The sequence below is a fragment of the Rhinolophus hipposideros genome (genome assembly GCF_964194185.1).
Source record: "Rhinolophus hipposideros genome assembly, chromosome: 1".
Classification (NCBI taxonomy): Eukaryota; Metazoa; Chordata; class Mammalia; order Chiroptera; family Rhinolophidae; genus Rhinolophus; species Rhinolophus hipposideros.
In genome coordinates this window covers 57,157,081-57,172,534 of record NC_138047.1, presented here as the reverse complement: position 1 = coordinate 57,172,534, position 15,454 = coordinate 57,157,081, and the positions used below count along the sequence as shown (strand labels likewise).

The following is a 15,454-nucleotide window of genomic DNA, read 5'->3' as shown; positions in this document are numbered from 1 at the left end:
AAACCAGGGAATAAGCAGTCTCAACCCCTTACAGATGAAATCTCCTGCATCTTTAAAACTGCCATTCAAGGCTCTTCATTTCTGAATTCCAGTCAAGGTTTTAATCATTTTGATTGCTACCAAATGTGTTTTGCTTCTACTCCAAGATTTGATTAAAAAAAAAAGGGGGGAGCAAAGGTGAAAAAGAACCAAGATAATGTACAAGATTAGTCAAGAACATTAAACAAGAAGACCCAGAATCAATGCAAGGACCAACATCAGCTCTACCTTCTAGTATGTTATGTAATATTAACAACATCAAGGACCTTTCCCTTCTATGGCCCCCATGATGGAAAGATACTAACGAAACCAATAAAATACACCTAAGCCAAGGAAGGAAGGAAAGGAGCGAGGGAGGCAGCGAGGTTATTTAATATTAACAACATCAAGGACCTTTCCCTTCTATGGCCCCCATGATGGAAAGATACTAACGAAACCAATAAAATACACTAAGCCAAGGAAGGAAGGAAAGAGTAGGGAGGGAGGCAAAAAAGATACTAACAAATATTAAATTATTTCCATAATTTTGAAAATAACCAAAGACAACCTTTCCAATCTGCTCAGCATGAAAATGTCAGTATTAACCGTACAAAGTTCACTACAGCTAAAAGCAAAGAAATTTGATGTTAGTGCAATTTAGCACCTTTATTGGAGATATATATATATACATATATATATATGTATATATATATGTATATATATATAATTTCTTCTTTATTTTCTGAAATATTCAAAATTGGGAATTGTTTTAGTGTTACTAACTTGTCCTTGAATAAATCTGCCACATGTAAGATAAAAATATAGCAGTGGATGATCAAAATTACATTTTAAAAGCCATCCCTACAATAATAACATAAACAACCCAAAAAGAGAACCATGTAGATTCTACGTAATGTCCTTTGCTACAGATATCTTTCATTTTATTGTGAAAGCATGTGCTGCTATAAAAAAAGCCAAAATTCTACATAGCTGATTGAAACTTAAAAATTATATATGGCTATATACTATGTAAGTTACCTAATTACCATATTTTGCAGTTTATAATGCATACTTTTGCACCCAAATTTGTAAGGGAAAAATATGGATGTGCCTTATACATGGGTAGCACTAATTCTGTATCTATATAAATGTTTTTAATTGTTTTCTTTATGCTTATGAGTTAAAAGTGTTAACTCTAGAAATCAATAACGACATCCGTATGGAAAATAATACGCTGGAATACGATAATCAGTTTTGTTGAACATATGACAAACGTGCAACAATGAAGAGTTCTTGGCGTTCTGTGATGCATAAATATTGTAAATTTGTTACCGTACATAAAATCTCTTGTATGTTGTATCTGTTCTTGTTTTGTAATTATTTGTTACATAAAATTTCTTGTACCATATGTTAAAAGATAAATACTAAAATTCTTTTATACTCCAAAAAATAAGTACCTAAATGTAAAAACATAAAAATTTGAATTAAAAAAATTAAAATGAAAGATTTTTTTTCCCCTGAAAGTTTTGGCCAAATATGTGGGTGCACATTATACATGGGAGCATATTAGATACAGTAAAATGATTCAGATTTTTTACAATATAAATGTGATAATTCAGGTAAATGTAATACCTAATATAAAAGCAAGTTACTATGATTCCAGAATCAGATTTCATTGAAAGCTTATTATAACCAAATCTGAACCTAAAATTGACTCATACCTACTGAGAGATTTAGCATGCACTGTTAGGTATTGTCACACGTTATCTTGTTAATATCACCCATTACCTTTTAATCTTCATAAGATATATTAACTCCATGTTATAGAAAATGAAACAATGTTTCCTGTGAGTTTAATTCAACAACTGAAAAAATTTCTGGGCAAAAACTGAAGAAACAGAGATAAATAAGACTCTGCCTTCAAAAAGCTCACCATTCAAAATGCTCTCAAAATCAACTGTAGAATATAAAACAATTTCATAATTGTATGTAATAATAATTGTCTTCTTTTAATATAGCCACCTTTGCTAAAGAAAGAAAAATATAATCTCAATAGAGTAAGAGGGCATCCAGGTCTTTCTTTCTTTGCTGTTTCAAGGAGGCTGGTTGAAATGCCACTTTGCCTTAAACAACTTTAGTCTTCAAACTTTGTCTTCACTAAAGTATAACAGAAAATTCAGGGACCCCTGGTCTAAGCAGATCTTTGATGGGACAAGAACTAAAGAGCCCACCATTAGTGCTTTTCAATTTGCAAATTAGGTCTTAAATTCTATTGAAGAATTCGATCTGGTTTAAAAAAATAAATAATAATTTCCTTTGAAAATATTTGAATGTCCATAATATGGCAAAGGCAATCAGTGTGATACAACAGCAACTAACACAGGGTCCTTCTAGCCTCAAGAATTTTTACTATCTGCTAGTCGAAATGAGTCAGGAACAATAATTAACCACCTTAGTACTTCCAAGTGCTTACAAGATTGTATCTCAAGACAAAAGATCAAATGTGATAAGGGGGAAAAAGCAAATAGCTACAAATGTCCACATGAAGGGAGTGACCACAACCAGCAGGATTAGGAGCTAGGATTACACAGGCAAAGGCAGAGTGATAGGCAATTACAAGATTCAACTAGGGAACAACAGGGAGTGGGGCACGTGGTGGCTGGAGCAAAGAGTATTGTTAAGAAATAACCAGAGGAAAAATTTAAAAGGTAGGTTAAGGACTGAGTATGGATAATCGTAAAAACGTGGCAGAAAAAAAAAAAACAACATGATCAAGCAAAATAACTTCCTCAGCAACACAAACCTGTTGACTCCCTCCCCTTCTTGAAATACTCTCAAGTTTCAAGGCATCCAATTCTCCTGGGATTCCTCAGACCTCTCTGGCAGCTCCTTTTAGTCTTCTTCGCCTGCTCTAAACCACCAGTTCTCAATGTGTGGTTCCTGGACCAGCAGCATCAGGGAGGAAGTTGGTAGAAATGCAAATTATGGGCCCCACCCAGACAAAAGAAATCAAACATCGGTGGTCAGGCTCAGCAATCTGTGGTTTACCAAGCCCTCCAAATGATTCTGATGAATTAATGTTTAAGACCAATGTTCTACAGTGAGAGCCATCCCCTTCTCATTCTTCATTCACTCCCTCCATCCATCCTCTCCTGGGGCTTTAAGTAACAGTCAAATAAATGCTCATTAATCAGAAGTATCTGTCTGTAAACCCAGACAACTTTGCCAAGTACCAGACCATACATACTCAACTTCCCATTTGACATTACCTCCCAGGTAACTAAACATGTCCAAAACTACTGGATATCCTCCCAACCCCCCAAAACTGTTCCTTCTCTACTTTTTACCATCTCAGGAAATGGTACCTCCATCCAAGAGTTGCATAAGCAAGTCACTGTTCGCACTTCCTGTAACACCCCCCATTCAATCCACCACATCTTCCCATCCGAGCATTAGAATATTCCTCTCCATTCCCACTGCCTAACCAGCTCATTGGTCTATGTCTCAACCAATCTCTACATGGCAATCACCATGATCTTGTAAAACTACAAATCAGAGCATGTCACTGCTCTAATTTAAACCTTTCAGTAGCTTCCTACTGCATTTTTGATAAAATATAACCCTCAACATGGCATACAAAGACCCGGATCCTGGGCACTTCCCCAACACCATCTTGGGTCCTTCTTCCATGTGATTCACTTACCATAGTCCACAGCTCTGGGCATATTTCAGTTCCTGAAACTCTTTCCCACATAGGGACTTTTCTCTTCATGAAATACCCCACATCACCCCTGCCTTCAAACCTCTGCCTTTACCTAACTTTTCTTATACTTCATATTTCTGCTAAAATATTTTTAAAAGACCTCCTTTATCCTCTAATATAAATTGAATCCATTTTTCTCTCATAAAACCCTGTGCTTTCTTCTCATATAATCACCAAAATTGTTAACTACATTAACTTGATGATTTTCCTGTTTAACATTATCTTCTACATTAAGTAATTTCCATAAAGTCAAAGAAATATGTTTTGTTTTCCACTGTATAAGTAGCACCTAATACAGAGCATGGCACTAAAAGGCACTTAACAAACCATTATAGAGTAGTAACAGTTGTCAATATTTTTGTTAAGTTATCCACTGTTTCTGCTCTCTCTGTCCTCTCTCCGGAACTTGAACTTACAAGTTGTTACTGGCTAACCACAGATTCTTTTCTGCAAATGAGATATCATGCTTAAATCCATCATTTTCCTACTGATTTATATTGCAAAATTAGATGTCCTTTATTACTTCCCTCTAAAATTAACAATGAAAACTGATTAAAACTTAGCCTAAATTCACCCACACTAATCTAAGCAAGTTAACTCTGACAGAGCTACTGAGCTACTTTTATAAAACTCCGTAGTAATTACTGACAGTGCCACCCATCCCCATGCCTGTGTTAGAAAATCTTATCCCCTCAATCAATCATATTCAAAATACCATTCCCATCCAGCCCTCATTACCTCATGATTAGATTATCTCAACTATTAATATTATGGACAGAGTCCCAGTCTCTAAAATACCAATTTAAGTCCACTTTGTACCAAGGACATTTAGAAAAAAAATGTCCCCTACTTGAGAACCAACTTTTTCCCGTTATCAAGCAATATTAAATTCCTCTGACTAGCACTGAAGGCCTATGTAGGTATGTGATCAGAAAGCCAGTCTTGTTTTAATAAAAACTTGGAAGGTTACATTGAATTACATGTGCAATTTGACACTGTTTCAAGCTAAAATTTACGTATGTCTCTAACCCATTTCTACAGCCCAAAGTAGAATTTTGTTAGCATGCACTCCTGAAACAAAACTGTTCTGAAGAAAAACCATGAAAATGCCCCACTCTGGTATCAGTCCTCTAAACTTTGAACAGGACCTAAAAAGGTACAAGTTGTCAGCATTTTCAAACATGTATGTATTTAACTAAAAAGAAATAACTCATATGATACAAAGCATATAGTATTTCAGAGAGGAAACTACTCCAACAGTTTAGTTATAACATACAACATAAGTATACATACCCCTTAGCATGTTTATTTTTTAATTAAATATATAATATATAATTATGTATATGCAGTACATATACACATATAAATACTAGTTTATCCTCATTATTTGGGGATTCCATATTTCTAAATTAGCTTACTTGCTAAAATTTATTTGTATCCTCTAAATCAATACCCACAAATCAATACAATGGCACTTTCACAGTCATTTGCACACGTGCTCACAGTGGTGAAAACTTTGAGTAGGCCAGCTGGAGTCAAGAAGTTGAAGCTGTGCTTTCTGGTTTCAGCTCTCCTACTACTATAAACGAGCTTCCTTTTCGAGGTCTGTTTAGCGTCATGTTTTTCTCATTTTTGTGCTTTTTATTGGAAATTTTATTTTTTAAATGGCCCCCAAGCATAGTGCCAAAGTGTTGTCTATTGTTTCTAAGTGCAAGAAGGCTGTGATGACACTTAGAGAGAAAAATACATGTATCAGATTACCTTCGTTTAGGCATGAGTTGGCCATGAATTCAATGTTAATGAGTCAACAATATCTATTAAATAAGGTGTCTTTAAACACCTTAAACAAAACACAAACAAAACAAGGTTGTATATTGACTGGCTGACAAAAATGTTGTGAACAGAGGCTTACAGTACCTTCACCCTGTATTTCCTTTGGGAGCAATGGTTCAGTAGTCACGAAATCACTGTTCATGGTGACTTTATAGAACATAACTATTGCGAATAATGACAATAAAATACATACATACACACACAAGAGGAAGAGAGAGAGAGACAGAGACAGAGAGAGAGAGGGCACACATGCATGCACTAGACTTTATGAAGACTCGAAGACACGGCAGAGGTTATTCTGAAAAATCATCCTATGTTCACAATAATGTAGCAAAAACACCTCAGCGCCCAGCATCTACAGGGTTTTGGTCCCTGTTTAAACAACACTGACTTAAAGCAAAAAATGTAAAATCTACCCAGTTTGTTTTTAGGTCTCTCTTTGCTCCCAATAGTATATCACTCCCCAATTCAGGTACTCTTCAATTCTCACGCCTTTTCAGAAGCACTTACCCTAATCTTATAATCCAGCAAATGTATCTGTCAATTATTTAATGATCATTCTAGAATGTGAACCAGACTTTTGCCTAAACATCTTGTGTAAATTGTGGTATTACTTTGATAAGAAGAGGATATTAAGCATTCTGAAATAAGAACAAATTGTCAGAATCAAAAAGTAAAATAAACATTATTTCAGTTGTGTGTATCCTGAAGAGACAAGAAATACACAAAGGAAGAAAGCGTAGGGCCTCCCCTCCAGGGAAAGCCAAAAGCCTAGTCACAGGAGGTGGGGTGTTGGGTAGGGGGAAGTTCCACCTTCCAAAAGGGTTGCTTCAACCCTTGCTTCATCCTAGCACTTATCACAGATTTATCCAAGAGAAAGGGCAAATGTATGGCAAAAATCAGTGGAACATTCTAACAGTAACATCATTAGTGCTTGAAAAAATAAATTTTTTTTAGTTTTTTAGTAGTTGAGTGACCACTCCCATTTTTAAAATTTTTATTTTCTAAGATTACTTATTTTTATTGAAAATGACTTACTTAGGGTAATGACAGGATATGCTTAGAGCAGTGATAGAAGCTACAAATTCAGTCTAGTTTGATGAAATGTCAATGTTTTCTTTCTGTTAAATAAAATACCCATCTGTGATTTAGTAAAATGAAGTGAGTGCAATACTACTCAAGCCACACTTCCTTCAGTTACTACAACAATTTAAAGACAGAAATACAACATGTATGCTAATAGCCATGTCTTCTTAAAATCTACAACTCAATGTAAACCAATACTTGAAATTTATCTATGATAAAGAGGTAGGACATTTTACATCATAGTAAATCCATCTATCAAGACCAATCACCATATATTCATTCTTTTCAGCAGCTAAGGATCCTCCTTCCACCTCTCCAAGGTTCAGCTCGGCTCATTATTAAGGGCAATGGCTTGCAAAACAATGACATCCATCCTTAATTAATTCAAGATGTCTTTCTCTTTAGAATATTTTAGACAAAAGCCTTCAGATTTTTTTCTTGCACTAATTTACTACTGTTTTATGGTATTTCACAAAACACAAGTGGAATCTCAGCCTACTGTCTGCAAATCACTTCTTCAACATGTTTCAGAAAACCAAGACTACTCTCTTCAATGTCTTCTATTCACCTTGGAACTTAAAAGGCCCACTTATAAAAATTTCTTATGAATTTTTAAAAGTATTTATTTTGTAATATTCTGCGATTAAAAACTCAAAGATCAATGAAGCATGTAATAAACAAGAGAAAAGTATTTGCTACAAGCCAATCATACAAGAAATAAAAAACTGAAGTGGAGAATCTTTGTTTTTAAGGGAGTAAACTTTTTTGTATGCCTACTTGCAACGGCTGACCTCTTGGTAAAGAAAACGAAGGACCGAACACAAAACTTCGTAAGTGAAAGTTAACCTGCTTTCATATCACCTTTTGAAGTACTACCAGCGAGACACAATGAGAGGGTACGAATAGCACCTTGTCTGATAGGAAAGGTTCGAAATAACGAAGATAAATGGCCTTCAAGTTTACCTGCAACCCCAAAGCCACCTACTAAGTAAATTGGGGGCAAATGATCACCTGCTACACGTGCACACCCAGAAATACATTGTTTTCCAGCTGATGACTGAGCAGGAGCAGAACCAGGTTCAACACCAGGGGCTGCCAGGTCCTGTGCCCTGCGGCGCGGACGGAGGCTCGGAAGAGGCCAACGCAGGGCACCCGCCTGAGCCACAGCTGGCAGAGCAGAGTCTCAATCCTGCTCGATTTGAACCTCTAATGAGCCACTGGACCAATCATAACCCCGCATCACTCGTCAGGACGTTTTCCATTTATCTCCTCGCTTCGAGGACTGAAAATGACTTAAACTCGTAATAAGAGCGCTGTGCACCGGTCAGAGCTGCCGGCGGCGAGAAAAGCCGGCTTCAGAGAGAGAGAAAGCCCAAGCGACTCTTCAAGAGCCCTCGCGGGCCGACTGGGGGCAAAAGAGGGAAGAAGTAAAACGAGAGGGCGAGGAGAGAAGCGGGCGAGGACCGGGAGAGGCGAGCGCCACACCCCAGCCCGCCCTCACCTGACTGCCCAGCCTCCCCGGGCGCCCGTACCTTCGGCCAGCGATTCCTCCAGAGTGACCTGGTGGCGGCCGACCGCGAACACGCGGACCCCCACGGACGAGCTCCCGGAGCCAGAGCCGGCGCCGACTCCGCCGGCCCCGCCACCCGCCGCGCCGCCGCCGCCGCCCTCGGACTTGGGCATGCGAGAGAACTTCTTCATGGTCCCGCCGGCGCGCTGGAGGGCGCGGGGCGCGCACAAGGGCAAGCGAGAGGACGAGTGCCCGGCCCGACGCGCGGCTGGGCGTCCGCGAGGGCTCGGAGCCCCTCGCCGGTCCGAGCGTCCGCGCGCGCCGCCGCCCGCCGAGCCTCACATTCCGCGCGCCCGCAGCGCACTGCCCCGGCCCCGCCGCCCGCTCCGCGGCTCCGCTGCAGCTGCCCGGCTCCCGCAGAGGGCGGTGGGGAGGGCGGGGACGGGGCGGGGCACGAGGGGGCGGGCCCGAGTGCGGAGGCGACGCCGCCGCCGCCGCCGCCACTGCCCCGTCGCCCCCGCCTCCCCCAGCGCCGGGTGCGCGAGCGCGGGAGGCGGGCGCGAGGGAGGCAGATGGGGAAGGAGGCGGGGCGCCTCCTGGCGTGGGCTGGACCTCTCGGGCCACACACCCTCAGCACCGCAGCCCGCGGCGCCTCCGCCACCCGAGCCGGACCCGCGCCGCCCGCGACTCGCGGCCGTTGGCGGCGCGGCACCGTCGCCAACCGTTCACTGAGGCTGGGCCCCCGGCGCAGGCGCGCTGCCCGCGCCGCCGGAAGTGACGGTTCCGGCTCTGTCACGTGGAGGGGGCTGGGGGAGTGATTGTGGGGGCTGAAGACGAGGGAGAGGCCCAGGGTCCTGGGTCTGGGGTCCTGGCCGGGACGGTTCAGGCCAGGCCTGTGGAGCCCTGCTTGTGAGCAGGGAGGTGGCCCAGGAACGGGTCCCCGCGCTGGCCGTCCGGCGGTGTCTGTCATCTCTGCTAGGAGTTTGTATGTCACTCTGGGGGCTGAAAAAATGCCGCCAACAACTTTATCCCCGCAGAGGAACTTCTTGCCGCATCTGTAAGCCAGTTTTCCAGACTTTCTCCCCGGAGAATCGTCTTCCGCTCGCCCACCCTGCGCGTGGGAGGTGGGAGCCGCACGGATTCCAGGAACCAGCTCCTAAAGCCACGCGGTCCTGCTCTGTAACAGACGCTTGTGCTGGGAAGCGTTTTGCGGTTTACAGACTAGGAGTACTTTGAGAATCTGCTATGTGCTGGGCTTCAGCCCTGCGAGGTATTCAGAGCAGGTCCGTTTTCAGACCATTCACTACCTTTGGTCAAGAGAGCTTAACGGACTTGCGCAAGGTCACATAGCTGGCTTGTGGTGGAGCTGAGATTACAAGGTCCATCCTTCCACACGTAGGTCCCTGCTCTAGGCCATTCTGAAAAACGGGAGACTTAGGACTGTTAGGAAGCAAACCAGCCATGGGCCCCCCCCACCCCCGTCACCTCTTAACAAAGAGATTTACCCTTAAAAAGAAAAGTTGCATCCATTGCATAAACCGCGGGAATCTCAATGCCTGCGGTGTGAAGCAGACAAAATGAACAAGGACGTAAGAGCCGTCCCAGAGGGTAAGGGATGGCGAATCAGTTATCTGGGAGAGCATGTATAAAGACAGCAGCTGATTTTCAGCTCCAGCCTGCTTTTCCCCTGTATGAATACAGGACCACTGTGGCCAGAGGTTCCAGTTTCTCAAGACAGAAATCTTGAAATTTTTTTATAATAAGGCATTTCCCAAATTTTTAAAATGTAGGTCAAATAAATTGTGCCTGCAGGACTCCAGTATACACCTATGAAAGTAGATAATTGTGGTTCTATCCCTGCCCCCAGTTCTTTGTCCAAGTTTTTAATGAGATACAGGCAGAAACGTCAGGAAATGTGCTTAGGCAAAAGACTGCAAGCTTAAAAATCTTCCATTCTTTCCTCCCCTCTGCTATTAGAAGAGCAGCTATTTATGCCAACACCGAAACAGTGCTCTGGATTTAGGCATTTTTGCTGCATAACACACTGCGCTCAAATTCTTCATCAGGAGACCTGACCTTTAAAGAACATTCCGGCTCAATAGAAGTCAGATTATAAGTCCCATGATTGATGTGGTGTGACAGTTGGGGATTTCCATTTAAAAATAAGCTGGCCATTTTCCTTACTGTGCGGATTCACTGTGGAGTCTCATTCCTACAAAATTTGAATTACATTTTTGAAGCAGAATAATGGAGAAATGTAGTCATTTCATACAATTCAGAACCAGAATCAACCTAACATACAAAATTTGGGCCTAATACAACTTCACCTGATTACAAGAATAACTGAAGGTTTCTATGATCAGTTTGGGAGAAATTCCTTACCTCAACTGTAGTAAGGAAAATTACTTCTACCATGTTTCCCAAAAAATAAAACCTAGCCGGACAATGATCTCTAATGTGTCTTTTGGAGCAAAAATTACTATAAGACCGGGTCTTATATAAGACCCACTCTTATACAATATAATATTATATTATATAAAACCCGGTCTTATAGTAATTTTTGCTCCAAAAGACGCATTAGAGCTCATTATCTGGCTAGGTCTTATTTTCGGGTAAACGGGGTATGTACCCCTAGAAGGTGATAGGGAAGATGATCATTAGTTTAAGGCATAGACACCCCCCTTCTAAAACTATGGGTAACACCAAACAATTGTGTTCTTTAATTTTTCACCAAGCACGTAATAAAATTTAAATATCCTCTGATCTTCACAGAATGTTAACCACAATATTCTATAACTGGTGATAACAAACTACTAATGAGAATGTAAAAAACATTGTATTGCTAATAATAAGAATGTCAAGCATTTACAAAACACTTCTACTACTAAGTTATTGATATCTACCATAGGATTGTATCCTTTTAGCAACTTTGTGAGTTAAGTATGAGTATCCTTAAACCAGGCCGGCCTGGTGCCTCAGGCGGTTGGAGCTCCGTGCTCTTAGCTCCCAAGGCTGCTGGTTCCATTCCCACGTGGCCCAGTGGGCACTCAACCACAAGGTTGCCGGTTCAATTCCTCAAGTACGGCAAGGGATGGTGGGCTGAGCCCCCTGCAACTGGCAATGGCAACTGGACCTGGAGCTGAGCTGCGCCCTCCACAACTAAGACTGAAAGGACAATAACTTGAAAGCTGAACAGCACCCTCAACTAGGATTGAAGGGACACAACTTGACTTGGAGAAAAGTTCTAGAAGTGCACACTGTTCCCCAATAAAAGTCCTGCTCCCCTTCCTCAATAAAAAAAAAAAAATCTAAAAAAAAAAATCCTTACACCAATTTATAAGCAGAAACTGAGATACTAAAGGCACACTGTTAATCAGTAGAAAAGTAGAAAAATTATATAGAGAATTACATTATTTTTGTTTTGCACTCATTATTAAACCACGGTTATGGAAGAACATCCAATTTCTGCTGGAAAATAAAATCTCTAGAAAAAAATGTAAGGATAATGTAAATTCTGACCATCTTAACTAACATTGAGGTAACCTACAATAAGAACCCAGCTATAGAATAGTTTAATACAGGTAAAATATAAGGGGGACGGGGGTGGTATATGAGGGTAAACGGGATCAAATCACGGTGATGGAGAACAGACTCTGGGTGGTGAACACACAATGTGATATATAGATGATGTATCACAGAACTGTACACTTGAAACCTGTGTAACTTTACTAACCATTGTCACCCCAATAAACTTTAATTAAAATAAATAAATAAATGTAAAATAAAAATTACTTTTCAATTTTCAAGATTTTATAGCTGTACTGCTATAAAAACACTTGGGAACTAGCCACATAATGAAGATTTTTTTTCAAAATCACATTGCTTCACTTTGCAAGGTTTCATGTTACAGTACTCTGATAAAGTCAACAGATCCTCGTGGCTAACTAACGGATTCTGAGATCCTGAAACAGGAGGAATTTTGACAATGCATGGAGGGAAGGTTACTATTATATTTTTGTCTTCTATTGGAAAACCATAACCCTTCTTGGTTACTCTGACCCTCACCTATGTTGCACTAAGGTGGTTCTCAAAGACACACATGAAGTGAGAAAGACTGACAGACATGAATCAAACAAAATATGCTTATCCCAAAACGCTTATTCCAGGACCATCCATAATTACCTTTATAATTCATTACTTCCAGTGCCTGATTAATCATTTTTCCTCACAAGTCAATGTTTTGTTATGCTGTGCCTAGTATCATTATTAGTCTCATTATGTTTTACTTTAGGAATAATTGTTCTCCTTGTCTAATTGTTACTTTATACTTACTTAAATGTGCAAATCTCTGCTTTCCAAGAAAGTAAAAGTCCTGAAGTCCACTAAAAGAATATATGTCTCTATTATTAAGAGAAGTGCCTTTTTTATCATTGATATTTAAATCCTCTGTTCAAACTACCCCACATTATTGCTATGTCTTGTAAAAATTTATATACATCTAAGAAAAATCAAAGCCATAGTATAGTTTAAAATACCAAGTTGCTCACAAATATTCTTAATAGGAAAAATAACTCAGTGGACATGAAATGCTTTTTTATGATAGAATTTTTCCTACAATTTGACCATGCTAACAAAAAAGACTGCGAGAAGCAGGCTGCTTCACCACCAAGAGAGATGCTTTGATCCCCACCCAGCTTGATGGCTTCTACCAGGTACACAGCTCCTCAGCCTCACACCTCATGGTAGGGATGTCTTCCTGCCTGAAGAAGTTATTTGTCCTAAATTTGGCATTACAGTTACCTTCCTGGATATGTTCTTGACCTCCCTCTTCATGATAACCTTTGCATTTCATTCCTATGGCCAAGCTACAACCTTGTCCCATTACATTTACATTAAACTTGAGCAGAGTGTAAAATAAGAACTAATTCTTATTAGGCACTTGTGATTTACCAGTGTTATTCTAAAGTGCATTACATGTATTAACTCGGTAAATCTTCATGACAATTCTAGGAGATAGCATTTCAGATTATTATTCCTACTTTGCAGATGAGAATACAAATGCACACAGAGATATTAGGTTAACTTCCCAAGGTCTTATGACTTGTAACAAGGTTGAAAACCAGCTGGCATGGCTGAGTAGCTCATGATTTTAACCACTACATCATGCAGACTTTCCTTGAAAACATGCAATTAATTATGTGATAGCTACAATCTGAAGTAGTAGGATTCCCTCCTGTGCCCTCTGATCACGTCACTCACCTAATCTGCTGCTGGAGTTCAGGGAACCCTACTATAATAAGTGAGATTACCTTTAAATTCTGGTTAACCAAGTATTTATTTTTAATTTAAATATTTGATGAATATTTACAATGGGTAGATATTCTGTGGATTGGGATGGTAACTGGGAGAGGCAAAGCTGACCAAGTGAAATTAAGGTTTCAAAGAGTTTTTCTTTTAGGAGTGTTACCGGAGTCTCAGTTCTTCCTGCCAACGCAGTGAAGAATCAAAGGTCAGCAAGCTGATTAGAGTGCAAGCAGGATTTATTAGTAATACGTTCTCAGGGAATAGAGCAGGACTAGCCGAGGGGAGAGAGAGAGGCATAGGCTCCCAGTCCCCTTTGCCCCAGAACTTATAGTTTGCTGGTTGGGGTGGGGGAGTTACATATTAATTTGGTGAGAAAAGGTGGTACATGCTCTTTCAAGGGAGGGTGACCTCCTAAGATGGGTGGAGGTCTGTTGACTCAGATTCCTATCTTGCTCTGTTGTAAAACCACCTCCTGTCATCTGTTGTAAAAACAGTTAACTGTCTGGAGGCAGTTAATCAAAGCTATTTATCAGCTTTTTCTATAGGCACCGTCGACCCCCTCTCACCCCTCCTTCTCCTCCTACATCTACCTTCATCCTAACAGGAAGAGATACAAGTATGTACACAACTGCATAACAGAGAGGGAAGACTGGAAGCTGACTGTGAGTTCTGTACAGAAATGATGAGCTTTAAGATTATGTTATAATGGTATGTTGCCTTCATATCTCCTGGCAGTATTATTGATATAATGATCTTAGAAACTCCTGGGGACAGAAAAGCAGTTCTTTTGGATTTGGAAACACGTTAGGAGTTCCTACGGAAAAATCTTTCATTCTGTTCCAATGTGTTAAACTGACGCTGAGTCTACACTTCCACAACATTCACATATACACAGCAAAACGCTACACAAGTTACTGTAGAGGGACAGAGAAAAAGAAAGGCTTGAAGCTAAATTCAGCTTTCATTTCAATTATTTATCAAAATTCACATCATTTTTTTACCCAGACTTATTGCAACTGTGGTAGAGACTATTTATTGAATGTGTACAATGTGTTAGACAGTCTATGAACCAATACACAATAGAACCCATACAGTATGGTAAAAATCTGGGAATTTCAGAGCTGGAAGATGATATAATCGAATAGAGCAACTGAAAGAACAGTAGAAAGAAACATTTATTGAGTACCTTGCTAACATTACGCTTAACACAGTATATGTGCTATCTATGTAATCCTCTAAGAGGGGAAGCGGATATTATTTTCCACAACTTGAAGGTATCTCACTCCAGCCACCCTGAACCACTTTTTTCCCATGCTGTTTCAGGCCCTATTGCTCAAGTTAGTAGAATGTCACCTGACTCAATGGTGACTATGTGGAACTCCAGTGCCATTTCCCCCGTGAAAGCTTTCCTGACCTCTGTCATCTTACAGTCCTGGATACAATGGACTCATTTTTACCCCACACTACAGATTTCCAGGACTACACTAATCACTTAGTTACTAAGGCTTCCTTACACGCCTGCCCCCTGTACTGCACTGTAAGAGCTTTTAAGGAAAGGGACTAGGTCACATTATTTTCTTAAAACCCAGTGCCAAGCATCATGCTTGATATATAGTGAGTATTGAATAAATGATTGAATAACAGAGTGAAAAATCTAGTAAGTGGTCGAGTTGGGGCCTTGAGACCAGGCTCAAATCTCAGATGTGTGTGAAACCTCAAGCTTCTTAGCCCATCTACACCTGAGGTTTGGTCATATTTAAAATAGGAAGGATTGTTTTATTATTTTGTTTTGGGCAGTGGTGCTGGTTTTATTTTTGTTTTTTGATGTTGGAAGTGGGCGGTGATGTGATCTATGAGTATTGAATAATACACAGTAGATACCAATCACAGTGCTAGACACATAGTAGTAATCAAGAAATGCCAGCTGCCCTTCCCTTTCC

At 40.5% G+C, this 15,454-nt stretch overlaps 1 protein-coding gene across 2 annotated transcripts in view; it reads right to left on the bottom strand.

Annotated features, from left to right (window-relative positions):
* The window catches only part of BMP2K (BMP2 inducible kinase), a 113,638-nt gene extending 105,032 nt beyond the window's left edge, over positions 1-8,606 (bottom strand). For both annotated transcript variants that reach the window (XM_081054089.1, XM_081054090.1), the window contains exon 1: positions 8,233-8,606. In XM_081054089.1, coding sequence (XP_080910215.1) covers positions 8,233-8,401 — 169 coding nt within the window. In that variant the 5' untranslated portion in view covers positions 8,402-8,606. The remainder of the gene's footprint in view (positions 1-8,232) is intronic.
* Positions 8,607-15,454: the final 6,848 nt, after the last annotated feature.